Source organism: Corylus avellana, chromosome 10 (genome assembly GCF_965113065.1).
Source record: "Corylus avellana chromosome 10, dhCorAvel1.hap1.2, whole genome shotgun sequence".
NCBI lineage: Eukaryota > Viridiplantae > Streptophyta > Magnoliopsida > Fagales > Betulaceae > Corylus > Corylus avellana.
Genome location: NC_142499.1, coordinates 10,881,119 through 10,895,310, shown reverse-complemented (window position 1 = coordinate 10,895,310; position 14,192 = coordinate 10,881,119). Strand labels below are relative to the sequence as shown.

The window sequence follows — 14,192 nt, the reverse complement described above, 5'->3', positions numbered from 1 at the left end:
CCGGCGTTGTCTCTAGCGGCATCTTCAATGGTGTCTCCATAGACAGGTTGGTGGCTGTGGTGGTTTTAGAGAAGAATATGAAAAGTTTATTCTACAAGGTGTTTTGTTTTAAGCATTCTAGAAAAAGATTAGGTGGAATAATATATTTTTATTATAGTGTTCCATGCTGATGTGCTGCCTTCTTATTGGAGGGTACAAAAGCTTTAGTTTGTGGTAAGACCTTATATAAATTATTCTCTATCTAGATATATATAACATAAATAGCCCTTCCTATTCGTCGTGGTGTAAATTAGTTTCTTTACGGCCTCCAATAATAGATCGGCACGTAAATGGAAACATAAAAACGCATTAACGTGAAAACACCAAATAAATTCCTATTCTCATCCAGCCGATGACAAAAAAACCCATGCACTGTCACCGCTGTTAATCAGGTGAAGATGAAATAATTAACAGCATATTGTATTTTCGAATTTTTGTGTGTTACATATTTCAATATTCCTCTGTCACAAAAAAAAAAAAAAAAAAAAAGGGAAAAATATAAAAAAACTCCCAAACTACCAGCCGTTTTCGATTTAGCATCTTAATGTTTCAAAAGTGATAAAGTAGCCCCCCCAAACTACCAAATTATTGCATTTTGGTCACTTCATTAGTCCAAACCGTCAGTTTGGACGGAAACTGCAAAACGACGTCGTTTTGTTGGGGGTTACTTTATCACTTTCTGAGCATTAAGGGGCTAAAATGAAAACGACTGATAGTTTGAGGGGTTTTTTTATATTTTTCCTAAATTTTTTGTTTTTCATATAAGGGCATTGTAGTAACTTACTCATAACAAAACGACGTCGTTTTGCAGTTTCCGTCCAAACTGACGGTTTTGACTAACGGAGTGGCCAAAATGAAATAGTTTGGTAGTTTATGGACTACTTTATCACTTTTGAAATATTATGGGGTTAAATCGAAAACGACTGGTAATTTGGGGGGCTTTTTTATATTTTTTTCATATTAAAAAAAAAAAAAAAAAAAAAAACACAAAACAAAAAAGGTCGAAACAAACGGTCGGGGAAAGAGATGATGACGGGAAACCCTTGGAGGAACTGAGGAAGTGATCCAGAAGAAATCAGAGGTGAGACGGCCCAATGTTTCAGAACTCGTCACATTCACCCTCGGTCTCGTCCCTTTTGATCCGCTACCTGAAGAAGCCCCAGGCCTTCCCCTTTCTTCTCTCAGTCTTCCTCCTCCTCACATGGCTCTCTCTCAGACTCCAGCACTCCTCCCATTTCTCGGCTGCTTCTTTCGACAACAAGTTGAGCAAAGAGGATGACTCAAAGGCCAATTTGGTCAGATTCAGTTCTGGGTTTCCTTCCACGCTCGCAAAAGACAACCGGGGTTGGTCGCTCAACCCCATCTCTCTTGCCCTTCATTCCGGCATTTCGGGTACATTCTTTTACACACGCACCCACCCACCAAGGTTCATATTGTGTTATGGGTATTCACCTATTTGGTTGCTTAACATACGGGTACAATTTTTCTATTGAATTTTTTTTTTTTTTTTTTTTTTAATTTTTAATTTTTATATATATTTTTAAAGTACGAAATCATACTCAATTCTATGCAGCCAAACGTAGTCTTGTAGAGATTGTATGCTTTAACTGTTGTTTGTTGTGTTTTTACGTTATATTCTACAGTTTGACAGAGGAATCTTTACAGGTGGGGCGGTGACTTGTACTTCGGTTCATCTTGGAGAAATTCGACCTGGTGCTGTAAGGGGAAATCACAGGCACTATACTTGTAACGAGACATTTGTCATTTGGGGAGCGAAAACGAAATTCAGGGTGAGCTCTTGTTTTACTTGAATGGAAAATAGCATAGCGGCTTGCTTCTGTGGATGTGAACTCTACTGATTGTTTGAATTCTCCTTTTTGGATGCATTCTTTATCATGCCACACAAAGGAATTAGGGATTGAAAATGAATAGTATCAAATTGGTAAAAAAGTTTTGCTTGAATGACACACAACGGAAGCCTGAGAAGTTAAAAAGTATTTCTCATTCTATTTTTCAATCAAATGTAATGGTTTGCCTTATTAAAATGCTGATGTCAGATCTATTTCCGGGGATGGAAACTTATATGCTAAGTTATGAGTTTCTCTTGTATACTTTTTGTGTACTTAGATTGCGTCATTTCTTACCAAAGAAAAAAAAAAGAACAAGAGTCTAAGTTACATCAAGGAGTGTCTACAACTAGACAACTCAACTTAACTCAATTGAGTCTCAATCTCAACCTTATGCGGTCAGCTAAATGAATATGGTATATGAATGGTTTTATGTCAGTTCAAAAATTCCTATGATTCACGTCTGTGTCTGATTAATTTGGCTGTCTCTACCTATCACAACCTCCCTCTTGGTCGAACTGATAACCAGCCATGCCCATGATTGAAGATAAGATATTTGGCATGGAAATTGGACTTTGCGAGTGTTATAATAGTAAGTTATATGGGATATGGCATGTTGATACTTATCTATTTCAGTCAAGAGTTTAAGTTTGTAGTGCTATGGTGCTGTGTTTTTAAAGTAATACTATTGCTTTAAGTCTAGTTGTCATAAGAGTCTAAGTGTCAATAAGGTGTTTACTCCAACTAGGAGTTCTCTCCAATTCGATGTTGTAATTTTCCTATTTAACGAAGTGAGTGATTAATAAAATTAAACAGAATTAATCTCAAACCTTGTTTTTGTAAATGGTCTAGGTTCTCTTAGAATCTAAAAAGTTTAGGTTCTCGTCTAGGTTTTCTTAGAACCTAACAATCTATCATGTTACATGTTTAAGAATTATTCACGTAACAGCGAGTTGACAATATATGCTAGTCAACTCTAGTGTTTATGTTTTTTGTTGTTTCTTTTTCCCGTTTGTCCCATTATGTACTTGGGTAAATAAAATAGTTTCTAATCAAAATCACAATTGTGTTATGCCTTCTTTTGTACAAAAACAAAATCAACATAAAACAGAGTGATGGGCTAGTTATTGAAATCACTATACTAGAAATGCAGTATCTATCTGTGACATCATGGCACTAGAGATTGGAAAAGGACTGATTTGGTTTCTATATAATACAATGAGGATGGTATATGTGATTCAAATGCAAATTGCATAAATTCAACAATGTAAATTAAGGAATCTCATATATCAATATTTTCCTATTCTTTTGGCTTTTTTATAATCCTGTAATTGTTATTTGTGAGGAAATGGCAGTTGGAGAACAGCCAAGTAGTTGGTAAAGGTTTTGCTGAAGCCATGATTAGTGCAGATGAGGTTGTTGTTGCAGCTAGTCCAAGTGGAACTGCCCATGCTTTAGTAAACATGGATCCAATTCGGAGCGCATTCTTTGTAGGATGTCAAGACAGTGTTGTAAATTATAGCAGCTCATCTACTGATTTTAATGTTTGGAAAGACCTTTAAGCATCAATAGGCATTACAATATTAAGATTATTGTTTCTCAGTGAGCTTTCAGCAATGTGTATATAAGTTACTACAATTGCTGCACTTTCCTTTGACTTTATCAGTGAGCTTTTTCGCATTGCTGGTCATGGTATACTTCTTTTTGACCGTGCAGGTTTATATTTTTGAATCAAGAATATTAGTTAGCTCTATAACCTTTAGTCTTTTTGTATCAATTCGATATTTTTACATGTGAACCTGTTCTATTGCCCTCTTGTGATGTAATCTTGTTTAGGGTTTGTGGGCTGGTTTCTATTGGGATGTTTGGTGTTTGGGGTTTCTTGCTTCTGTTTTTTTTGTTTTGTGTACTTCTTGTATGGTTAGGGACGCCTACGCTTTCTATAAAATTTCTCTAATTACCTATAAAAAATATATATATTGTCCTCTTCATTTCTTTTACTTTTCTCAAGATTAGCACAATGGCATTATTGCAACCATGTAATTTTTGGACTAGTTGAATATTAACGATTTTTCATGGTATTCATGTGTTGTCTTCTTCAAACAAAATGATTAATCAGGTTTTTGTTGGTTAAATTGAATTGAAATTGATCAAGAACTTCATTTGAGGGTCCCTAATTCAAGTTTTTTAAGTCTTAAATAATCATCTAATTTTGATTTCTGAATTTGTCCTGTTTGATGATGAAAATAAAAGTGGATGTTGGGTTAATTTTGTTTTTTTTTAAAAAAATGTTTGTGTAAGTAGAGCTCTCTTTTCTTTTCTTTGTTAATGATAAAATTTTGGTCTGTAAAAAAGCATGTTAAGTTTTAAACATACACATCTTGACTGCCTTTACGCATGGGCGCGAAAACCAAAGGACGGTAGAGCCCGGGCCTATGAGAGTGGAGGAGAGACGCATGGATGGTGGCGGAGAGATTGCAGTAAAGTTAAAAACCTTAAAAAACCCAAACAAAATAACAACAATTTGAATTACTTTTTCATTATAAAATCCTACAAGTTGTCTTCGTAATCATGTGTTACTACTTTCCCTTTACACTAAAGAAAACTAACATGCTCTGAAAAGGTGTTCATTTTATTTTATTTTGTTTTTGTTTTTTTTTTTTTTTGTTTTTTTAAGTAATAAAGTAATCTATAATGTAAGAAATCATACAATCCATTATATGGATAAACTCTAAACAGAGAATAAATACAAGTAAGCAAACAGGAAATGTTATAGAACCAAACAAATGAATCCAAGAAAAATTTTAAGCTGCGTAGCCGATCGTGAGTGTCAGACAAGGGAAAGAGAATTGCATTTTTTTTTTTTTTTTTTTTTTTTAATTTAGAAACTCTTGCCACATCAATTTGAAAATTTTTCTGGATTCATTTATTTGGCTCTCTAGCGTTTCTCAAACAATAATGCTATTGATATTCGTTGGAAGAGATGTTGGATTGGATCCATGAAAATATTTGATGAGCCAATTACCTTTGTATAAACTATTATTACCATTAAACAAATATAGAAAAAAAAAGAAAAAAAAAAAAAAAAAAAAGGATATTCCATAGCAGCCAGCCACACTATATGGGTTAACGTGAGTGCAAGTAAAACCAACTCACGTGTGAAATATGTGAATCACATTTTGGATTAGTCGACTAAAACAATAAAAAAAAAAAAAAAAAAAAAAAAAAGGAAAAAAATTCGGGAAAATTTATAAACATGACCATTTTTTTTTTATAAGTCTTATGATGTTTTTTTTTGTACACGTGGCAAATATTTTATTAGTTTTATTTAGGTAGATAGATGTTAAAATAATTTTGATAAAGGAATCCTTCCCACCCTTTGAAGTCAATTCAGAGGCTACAGGTTTCTTGAATCAAATTGCAAGACATTGAGAATTATAAAGCTGGAACTTTGGGAGGGTGGAAATTGGAAAGACGATCGAAGAAGCTATTTATTATTATTTTTCATTGAAATAATTTGGGTGGAAATTATAATGGAGAAGAGTAGTGGAAAGAAGAGGGCGGCAGTTTTGGTTGGGTGCAATTACCCAAACACCCCACACGAGTTACACGGATGCATAAACGATGTGTTGGGGATGCGAGAGGTGCTTGTGAAAGAGTTGGGGTTCGAGGGGAGGCACATTGAGTTGCTGACAGACGCACCCGGTTCGGCGGTGATGCCCACAGGTGCAAACATTAAGAAGGCTGTGGATCGGATGGTGGATGCGGCGCAATCTGGGGATGTCCTTTTCTTTCACTACAGTGGACATGGAACCACAATCCCCTCTTCCAAACCTGGCCATCCCTTCAGGCAGGATGAAGCCATCGTGCCTTGTGACTTCAATCTTATCACCGGTTTGTATTTTTTCATCTGTTTTTTACTTTCTATATCCTTCAGCAACACGAGTAATATTATAACAATTAATGTTATTTTGAAAGATGCAATACAATTGTTTTATAAAGTGAAATGATATAGTGGTGAAAATTAGCCTTTTAATATACAAGAGTTTGTAAAAATTAAAAAATTAATGGCAGATTTTTACTGTCATGTTATTTCAATTATTTAGCAGTCTATTAAATAATATTTCTCTATTATAAGCGTAGAGAAATATTATTTAGTAGACTCGTAGCCATATAACTAGGATGACATAAGAGTACTAGCAGCATTTTCCTTTTGATTTTTCTTAAATTTAAGGAATAAAACTACTTTTTGCTTCCCTATCCAAATACATTCCACAATAATTTTCCCTATTTTTACATATACCATTAAAATATTAATTCTTAATAAAATACAAGTTTCCTACTTACTCTTACATTTTTTACAAAATTTTAATGCAATCCCCAATGAATGGGAAAAAGGGGAGAGATGAGAGAAATATTTGTGTTAAAATCTGAATAAAAAAACGATGGAGAAGCACCATATATAGCATTCTCAATGCTTAGGGAAGCAATAAAGAACTTGTTGCAGGATATTTTTGTGGTATTTTTTTTTTTTGACATTTTTCCTATATATAGGGAAGGGAATGAGCTATTGGGTGTTGCTAATGCTCAATAAAAATTAACCTTTAACTTTTTTTTTTTTTTTTTTTATAAGCTTTTATTGATTTTCATTGTCATATTATCCCAATTATATAACAATCGTATATATAATACTATAGCAGTTTACTAAATACCATTTCTCTATCGTAAGAGGATAGAAATGCAATTTAGTAGACTACCATTCATATAACTAAGATGGCAAAGCAATGAAAATTAACCTTCAATTTTTTTTTTTCTGTTTTTTAAGCTTTTATTGATTCAAATGCTAATTTGCACCGTCGTATATATTTATAATAAATAGCATTCTCAACTCAATCATTTTTAAAAATGCTAGCTAGCTCTTGGAATTCTGGGAAGAATATACTATCCATATGAATGTATGTTATTGTTGTAGATGTGGACTTCCGGGAAATAGTAAACCGGGTGCCAAAGGGAGCAAGCTTCACAATTGTATCGGACTCGTGTCACAGCGGAGGCCTAATTGACAAAGAGAAAGAGCAAATCGGGCCTTCTTGTGTCACCACCAAAGAGCGCAGAAGTACTCCCAAGACCATCCCCTTCGAATCCATTCTGCAGCACCTCACATCCCTCACAAGCATAAACACAAGCGATATCGGCACCCACCTGCTGCATTTCTTCGGCGCCGACGCCAGCCTCAAGTTCCGTTTGCGCCCACATGAGCTGGATTTGCTGGGGGATGACGAGGGGATTCTTCTGAGTGGGTGCCAAGCAAATGAGACTTCTGCCGACATAGCTGGAGAGAAGGCGTATGGAGCCTTCAGCCATGCGTTGCAGAGGGTACTGTTGGAGGATGATCATGATCATGATCATGTTGATGTTGATGTCGGTCGTCGACCATTAATTAGCAATAGACAGCTTGTGCTCATGACCAGAAAGGCTTTGCAGGCTACAAACTTTGCTCAACACCCTTGCCTCTACTGCAGCGATCAAAACGCTGATGCTCCTTTCTTGTCTCACAGTATATGATCTTTTTACTGAAATTATCTCAAAAATAATAATGATTATTATTATTATTAATAAAGTGGTATCCAATATTATAAACCATGAGTTTCAAAGAAATCTCTGTCACCAATCATTTTTTTCTCCATTAAAATGCTCTCAATCATCTCTCAATCCATAGATGATAACTTTAAGAATATAAAAATGGATGAACACTGAACACGATGACCTTGTCTTGCCTATGGCCACTTCACCAGTGAAAAGATCTGGCCATGGCGTTCGGGCAAGTAAAAATTTTCCTACTTCTTTGACTTCTTTTATAAAAGAAATGAAAATAGGACAAAACGTTAGGTGTACCAGTTACACCAAGAATTTCGGGACGACCAAAGTTGTTGCTAATGTGGTCACGGAAAATCCGTTGAGGATGCTCCTTGGCGACATGAAGTTATTTTGAAGTATAATGGCATAATGTACGTCAGTAATATGTCAAGTATATATATATATAATTGTAGCTTTCCTCCAAATGATCTAATCCAAGCTTCTTAACCTGTTTTTGGTAGCGTTGGCGCTTTCTTGAGAAACATGAGTACAATATTGGTGTCCCGGATACGGTCACATAGTAGCAAAGTTGTACGAGTGACCCAATCCGTACATGATGCGACCGTCACAAAACAATAATTGGATTTAAAGCTAAACATGTGTAACTATAGGGTCAAGCTCATATAATAGTAAGCCCATGAGCATTATAATACCGGTGTACCATGTAATACGATACAGTTATTGCTAATTTATATTAGAAAATGATATATAAGCATTTATCCTTATAAGCAACCTTACAAACCAATAAGCTCATGAAATATAATAAAACAGCCTCAATCCGCTAACATATCGCATGTTAAACATTAATAACTTCGTAATGAGTTACTTACCTCAATCATTGATCCACAAACTCAAACATCTTAATCACTAAGTCATTGCAAATCATATTCTGGTATCAAACACAACACATTATAACTCTTAATCCTTATACATAAAACTCTATCTATGAGATAAAAACCCTAATCCTTTGCTAAAAATCGTATAAACCTATTATGGCAGAAACAAGCGTTTGTTCCTCAATAATCGAATGTTCATTCACCAACTGGCGAACGTTCATCTATCTAGGTTGATCGTTAGTCCGCTAGCAAAAACTATCAATTTAACCTAACTACTTATATTCATTCATTAATCCAACATATCGAGACATAAAGGCCTGAACACAAAGTAGATCAAGTATTTTATATGTTCACGTGGGTTGATTCTTACATATTTTACCAAAAATACTTAAAGGTGATAAACTTCATTATTTTTATTTCAAAACTAACCCATTTGTTAAAACATTATTACAAATGGTTTAGATATGTATTTAGTGAAGTGGTTACTACCATTATGTAGATTTACTAAATATTCACGTTCTCATGCAAAACCCTTTAAATCAAGAACTCATTTGTAAGAAAACCATAAGTTTTATTAAACAATTAACCAAGCATGTTGGAATATGGATTTAAGCAACAAAAGTGTATAGAAAAAAAGAGGGGACTAAGGCTAGGTTACCTTTGGGCAAGAGTCCTCCAAGTAGGGGTGGGCACAGGTTGGATTGGGTCCGGTATTGGGCATTTTTGGTACCTGCCTTGCAGGTTGTGGGTATTAAAAATGAGACCCGCAACCTCGCAACCCGGCTATAATGAACAATATCCGCTGGGTTTTGGGTTTTGTAGGGCGGGGCGGGTCATGCGGGTTTAGGCGGGTGATGCAGGTTTGGAACCCAAGAGAGCTGCAGACGAGACCGCTAGAGAGATAGGGAGAGGAGAGAGCCGCAGGAGAGAGAGAGAGAGAGAGGCGCCAATGAGAGGGAGGCGCAGAGGAGAAGGAAAAAGAAGAAGAAAAAAAAGAGAGGTGCAGATAAGAAGGAGGTGCAGAGAATAAGAAAGAGAGAGGCACAAAGAAGAAGAAGAAGAAGAACTCTGAAGAAGAAGAAGCAGATGCTGGAGAGAGAGAGAGAGAGAGAGAGAGAGAGAGAAGAAGAAGAAGAAGAAGAAGAAGAAGAAGAAGATGATGATGAGAGGCGGCGTGAAGTGAAAATATATGATGGGTTATTGTGGGTATTAGGTTTTTTTAGGATTTGGTTATATTGCGAGCGAGGTGGAGCGGGTATCCAAAAAATTTTAAAGAGGCTATAATGAACAATATTAGCCGGGTTTTGGGTTTTGTGGGGCAGGGCAGGTGATGCAGGCGGGTGACACAGGTTTGGAACCCAAGAGAGCTGCAAACGGGATTGCTAGAGAGATAGGGAGAGGGAGAGAGCCGCATGAGATAGAGAGAGAGAGAGAGAGAGAGAGAGGCGTCGATGAGAGGGAGGCACGGAGGAGAAGGAAAAAGAAGAAGAAAAAAAGAGAGGTGCATATAAGAAGGCGCCAAGAATAAGAAAAAGAGAGGCACAAAGAAGAAGAAGAAGAAGAAGAAGAAGAAGAACTCTGAAGAAGAAGAAGCAGATGCTCGAGAGAGAGAGAGAGAGAGAGAGAGAGAGAGAAGAAGAAGAAGAAGAAGAAGAAGAAGAAGAAAATGAAAAAGAAGAAGATGATGAGAGGTGGCATGATGTGAAAAGATATGATGGGTTATTGTGGGTATTAGGGTTTTTTAGGGTTTGGTTATATTGTGGGGTGGGGCGGAGCAGGTATCCAGAAAATTTTAAAAATGCTACTCGCAATCCGACTCGCTCTGCCCGGATATCCTAATATTTAACCCGAATCTACTTTTTTTGTGAGGAAAACTGAGAGGATCGAGGTGGGGCGGATTGGGTTTTGCGGGTTGGGCAGGTATTTGCCACCCCTACTGGAAGCTTTAGAGAAACCAAACCTTCAAGAGTAATCATTTCTTCTCTCTCTCTCTCTCTCTAGGTTTAAAGTGGGTTGGAAACCGAATAGGAAAGTCTAGGGTTTACTGTAGGTCTATTTATAGAGGTATTCTACCCATAAAAGGCCAATAAAATACCATTTCTTATCCAAAAATAATTCTGTGTACAAACGACAGTCAAAGATACCTTCGAATGTTCATGTACTACAGTTTTTTATTAAATAATAATACAATTTATTAATAAAGAATTGTACTTATTAAAATATTTGGAATTTATATAAAAGGCATATTATATTTTATTCATTAAAAGAGATTTATTATTTGGGGTATTACAAAACATAAGAACCACACCAAAGACACTACAGGCCCGTTTGGTTTGCAGAATAGACCCCTGTAATAGAATGACTATTCCTATGAAATATACTTTTTTTTTTTTTTTTTGGTAAGGGTCTATTCCTAGGAATAGTAATTCCCGTGAGAATCACTAATTTCTTACACACAAGAATAACTATTATTCTAAAAAAATTAAAAGAATAGATATTCCTTAGGGAATGGATAAGGTTCTCCAAAAAATTATTATTATAATTTTTTTTTTTAATTTTCTCTCAAACTTAAAAAAAATAATAATAATAAAATTAAAAAAAAAAAACAAAAACAAAAAATCACCCACAGTAGGCCTTGGGGGGTGACCGTGCCACCCCTCAGAGGGCCTTGTGGTGGACTGGTGAGGCCCTAGGGGGTGGCCGCAGCCACCACCGGAGGGCTTCGGGGGTGGTTGCTGCCACCCCACCGGGGGTGGCCACCTGCTATGGGTGGTCAGCCACCACACGTTCAACATTTTTTTGTATAAAAAAAAAAAATAAAAAAATTGAGTTTTGGGAAAATTAGAAATCAAATGGACTTTTTAGTAATTTTGGTTCAAGTCCAATTATTAAATATGTGTTGCTACTAAACTAAAGAATTAGAATAATTATTCCATTCTAATATCTTCTATTCCCAATAATAGCTATTCATTTTTCTAATGGAATACCCATTCCACAAACCCAATGAGATCTACATCTATTGAATACCAAAGAAGGCAGATATTTGCATTTAAGTCTCTATGTTTGAGACATCTAGTAAATATTCAAAGAAAATTCATAGGTATAATTGAAATTTACTGGATTGAAAAGGTACTTAGTAGCATCAAGTTCCTTACATTAGTAACTAAAAATATAAAAACATATATTATATCATGTAAGTAAATGCAGCTTAGTTAGTATGCTGTTTTGATTGTGTTCTTAACTTTAATGTGAGCTTTCAAAAAAATATTCTATAATTCACTTGAAATTCTTTCCTTGCTATTTTGATTGTGTTATTTACTTTAATAAGTTGTTTAAAGGACCCAATAAGCTTAAAAGATTAATGAAGCAAGATAAATGTGACATATATTACTTATTTACATATTGTAACACCCCTAAAATTTGATTGAACCATTTTGGTAGGGTTACTAGCAATTCCACCGGTATAGTTAACTCGTAATTAACCGAAGAGATCGCCCATTAACAAATAAGAGTAAATATATGCAAAAATGAAAATATAAGATTTGAGATTTCTAAAACCTCAAAGTACATAAATATTATCATAAAAAATGGTAATATTCGCCTGACACTTTCGTCCTAGCAAATCCTCTTAATTTAAAATGAGACAACTTGATAAGCCACAAATACTACATAAGTTTAGAATTTAGTAAGTAAATCTCACAATTGAGTATGAAATAAGTTATCATTATAATTACTCAAGTAAACATGTGTTTTCCCAAATAGGTGTTACCTCTGCTATTATGGCCCAAAATGTAGTTTTGGTCTTAAAGAGGTATGACATAATTTCAGCAGTAATCACCAATACTTTTTATGTAATAAGATAATGTGTATTTCGAATCGCAGCTATTATATGCGGTCTACCTGAAATATCATCCATTTTTAGTAGGGTTGGCACTATCCTGTGAGACCTGTAATACAATATCGATGCCTCGGATATTGCACGCTAACATCTATAACACTAGCAGGACAACCGAGTTTGACCTCGAGTGATCCACACTACTAATGATGTACGTCCTATAGTGACCCACAAATTAAATGTGGTTGTGCTTGTCACGAACAACCATTAGATCTAAGGCCCATATAAACACACACATCATTTGACCATAGAATCAAGCATATATAGTGTAACGCTCCGAAAATTAATTAACTAGTATTTAATTCTACGATTCATCTTCTAGCCTTATCCCTCGTAGAATAAGACTCAGGGACCTCTACTCTTCAAAAAGAGAGGATACTAAGCAGTGAAAAGAAAAAAGATTCTATAAACATAATCGTTACAACCAGAGCGTCTACCAAAGATTATCAAGTAGCTAAAATCACATTATACAAGTCATCATCTTTATAAGGGATTCATACTATACTTCAATATGCAAGCATGAATAAAAGCTCAAAGTCTACAACATAACCCACAAGTACTAATTACCATGAGCATCCGCCTAAGCTTGCAATAAGTCCTAAAGCATCTTCCAGGTCAAATCTTCCACACTGTCCAGACGCTTCGCGGTATCCATCTCTGCTAAACTATCTATAACAGCATAATTGTACATATGGAGAAAAAAGGAAAATAATACAAGAGTAAGTCCGATGAATTAGTGAGTATAAATGCACATGATGTACCCGTCATTAAATAGTGAACTTAGTTGTTTATAAAGCACATGCAATATTATAAAATGACAGTTTATCATGGATGTGATATAAATATAATATATGCTTATAATCATGAGTAACAATAATAGTTTAACCGTATGGTCTACTCGAAATATTACCCATTCTCAGTAGGGTTAGTGCTGTTCCGAGGGACCTGTAATACAACATCGGTGCCCCGTATATTGTACACTACCATACATAACATTAGTGACACGACCGATTCCGACCTCGGGTGGCCCACACCACTAATAATGTCCATCATATAGTGACCATCCATTAGGGAATGGCTGCGCCTTGGTCACGAAACCTTTGGATCCAAAGCCCACACACACACATTTGACCATAAAGTTAACTTGTATAGTAAGCCCATGGTATACCATGTCATATGATGCAATTAATTTGATCAGTCTTTTATATGCATAGTTTTGCAAACCTTATTGTTATCTTATTAATCAAGACACGTTTTCGCAAAAGAGAGTTCACAGTAGTTCTAAAATGTATTTTATGAGAGTTGCGCAATATGCATGTTTGATTTATATAAAATAGACGTGTAATGCGGGAAAAGTAACAATAAGAATCCATGTGAGTTTGTACTCACCTAGGTCGTAAGACTCCTCCATAAAATTCCTTTGAGGCTCCATAACTTCGAATACTGAAAAAATACCTATCATTAGTTCAAAATCCAACTAAAACAAACCTAGAACATAAAAACAAAGGCTATTGGACGACTACCCAAAGTGGCTTTCCCTAGAACGCTTCTGACTGTATGTCTAGGCTCGTGGCCGTACGTCTTCCCAGAAGGCTCGTACATCTAGTCTCGTGGCCGTATGTCCACTCAGAGAGTTTCAGGTAGAACCTCATTTGGTTCAACTGTCCTCCTATCCTCTCAAACTGGTTCTAAAGCTACTAAAAGGATTTCTAAGACCTCCTATCTCAAAACAAAAACGTCTACATGCAAAAGGAAATATGCCCAACAAGAATTAAATGCTAACCAATGCTTAAACCAAGATTAAGGGTAACAACATAACTAAAAGCTATAAACTACTAACTAAGCTAACTATAAAAAGCACTTAAACAACATAATGACTAAGGAACAAGCTAAGCTTTGAAGATTACCTCCTTGAAGCTAACAACTCTAGGAATCACC

At 35.5% G+C, this 14,192-nt stretch overlaps 2 protein-coding genes across 2 annotated transcripts; both read left to right on the top strand.

The window, feature by feature from the left end:
* The first annotated feature begins 1,099 nt into the window (after positions 1-1,099).
* On the top strand, positions 1,100-3,581 carry LOC132191978 (RmlC-type cupin). Its single transcript, XM_059607146.2, has 3 exons — positions 1,100-1,431; positions 1,705-1,829; positions 3,242-3,581. The coding sequence occupies exons 1-3, from the start codon at positions 1,134-1,136 to the stop codon at positions 3,446-3,448; spliced, it is 630 nt and encodes a 209-aa protein (XP_059463129.2). The 5' UTR covers positions 1,100-1,133; the 3' UTR covers positions 3,449-3,581.
* Positions 3,582-5,371: 1,790 nt separating this feature from the next.
* MC9 (metacaspase 9) lies at positions 5,372-7,503 on the top strand. The gene is made up of 2 exons (XM_059572219.2): positions 5,372-5,780; positions 6,859-7,503. The coding sequence occupies exons 1-2, from the start codon at positions 5,420-5,422 to the stop codon at positions 7,449-7,451; spliced, it is 954 nt and encodes a 317-aa protein (XP_059428202.1). The 5' UTR covers positions 5,372-5,419; the 3' UTR covers positions 7,452-7,503.
* Positions 7,504-14,192: the final 6,689 nt, after the last annotated feature.

Coding starts and splice junctions, on each gene's coding strand:
- LOC132191978 (XM_059607146.2), top strand. CDS start 1,134: ATGTTTCAGAACTCGTCACATTCACCCTCGGTCTCGTCCCTTTTGATC. Junction 1,432..1,704: donor CCTTCATTCCGGCATTTCGG/GTACATTCTTTT, acceptor GAATCTTTACAG/GTGGGGCGGTGACTTGTACT. Junction 1,830..3,241: donor GAGCGAAAACGAAATTCAGG/GTGAGCTCTTGT, acceptor AGGAAATGGCAG/TTGGAGAACAGCCAAGTAGT.
- MC9 (XM_059572219.2), top strand. CDS start 5,420: ATGGAGAAGAGTAGTGGAAAGAAGAGGGCGGCAGTTTTGGTTGGGTGC. Junction 5,781..6,858: donor TGACTTCAATCTTATCACCG/GTTTGTATTTTT, acceptor TTATTGTTGTAG/ATGTGGACTTCCGGGAAATA.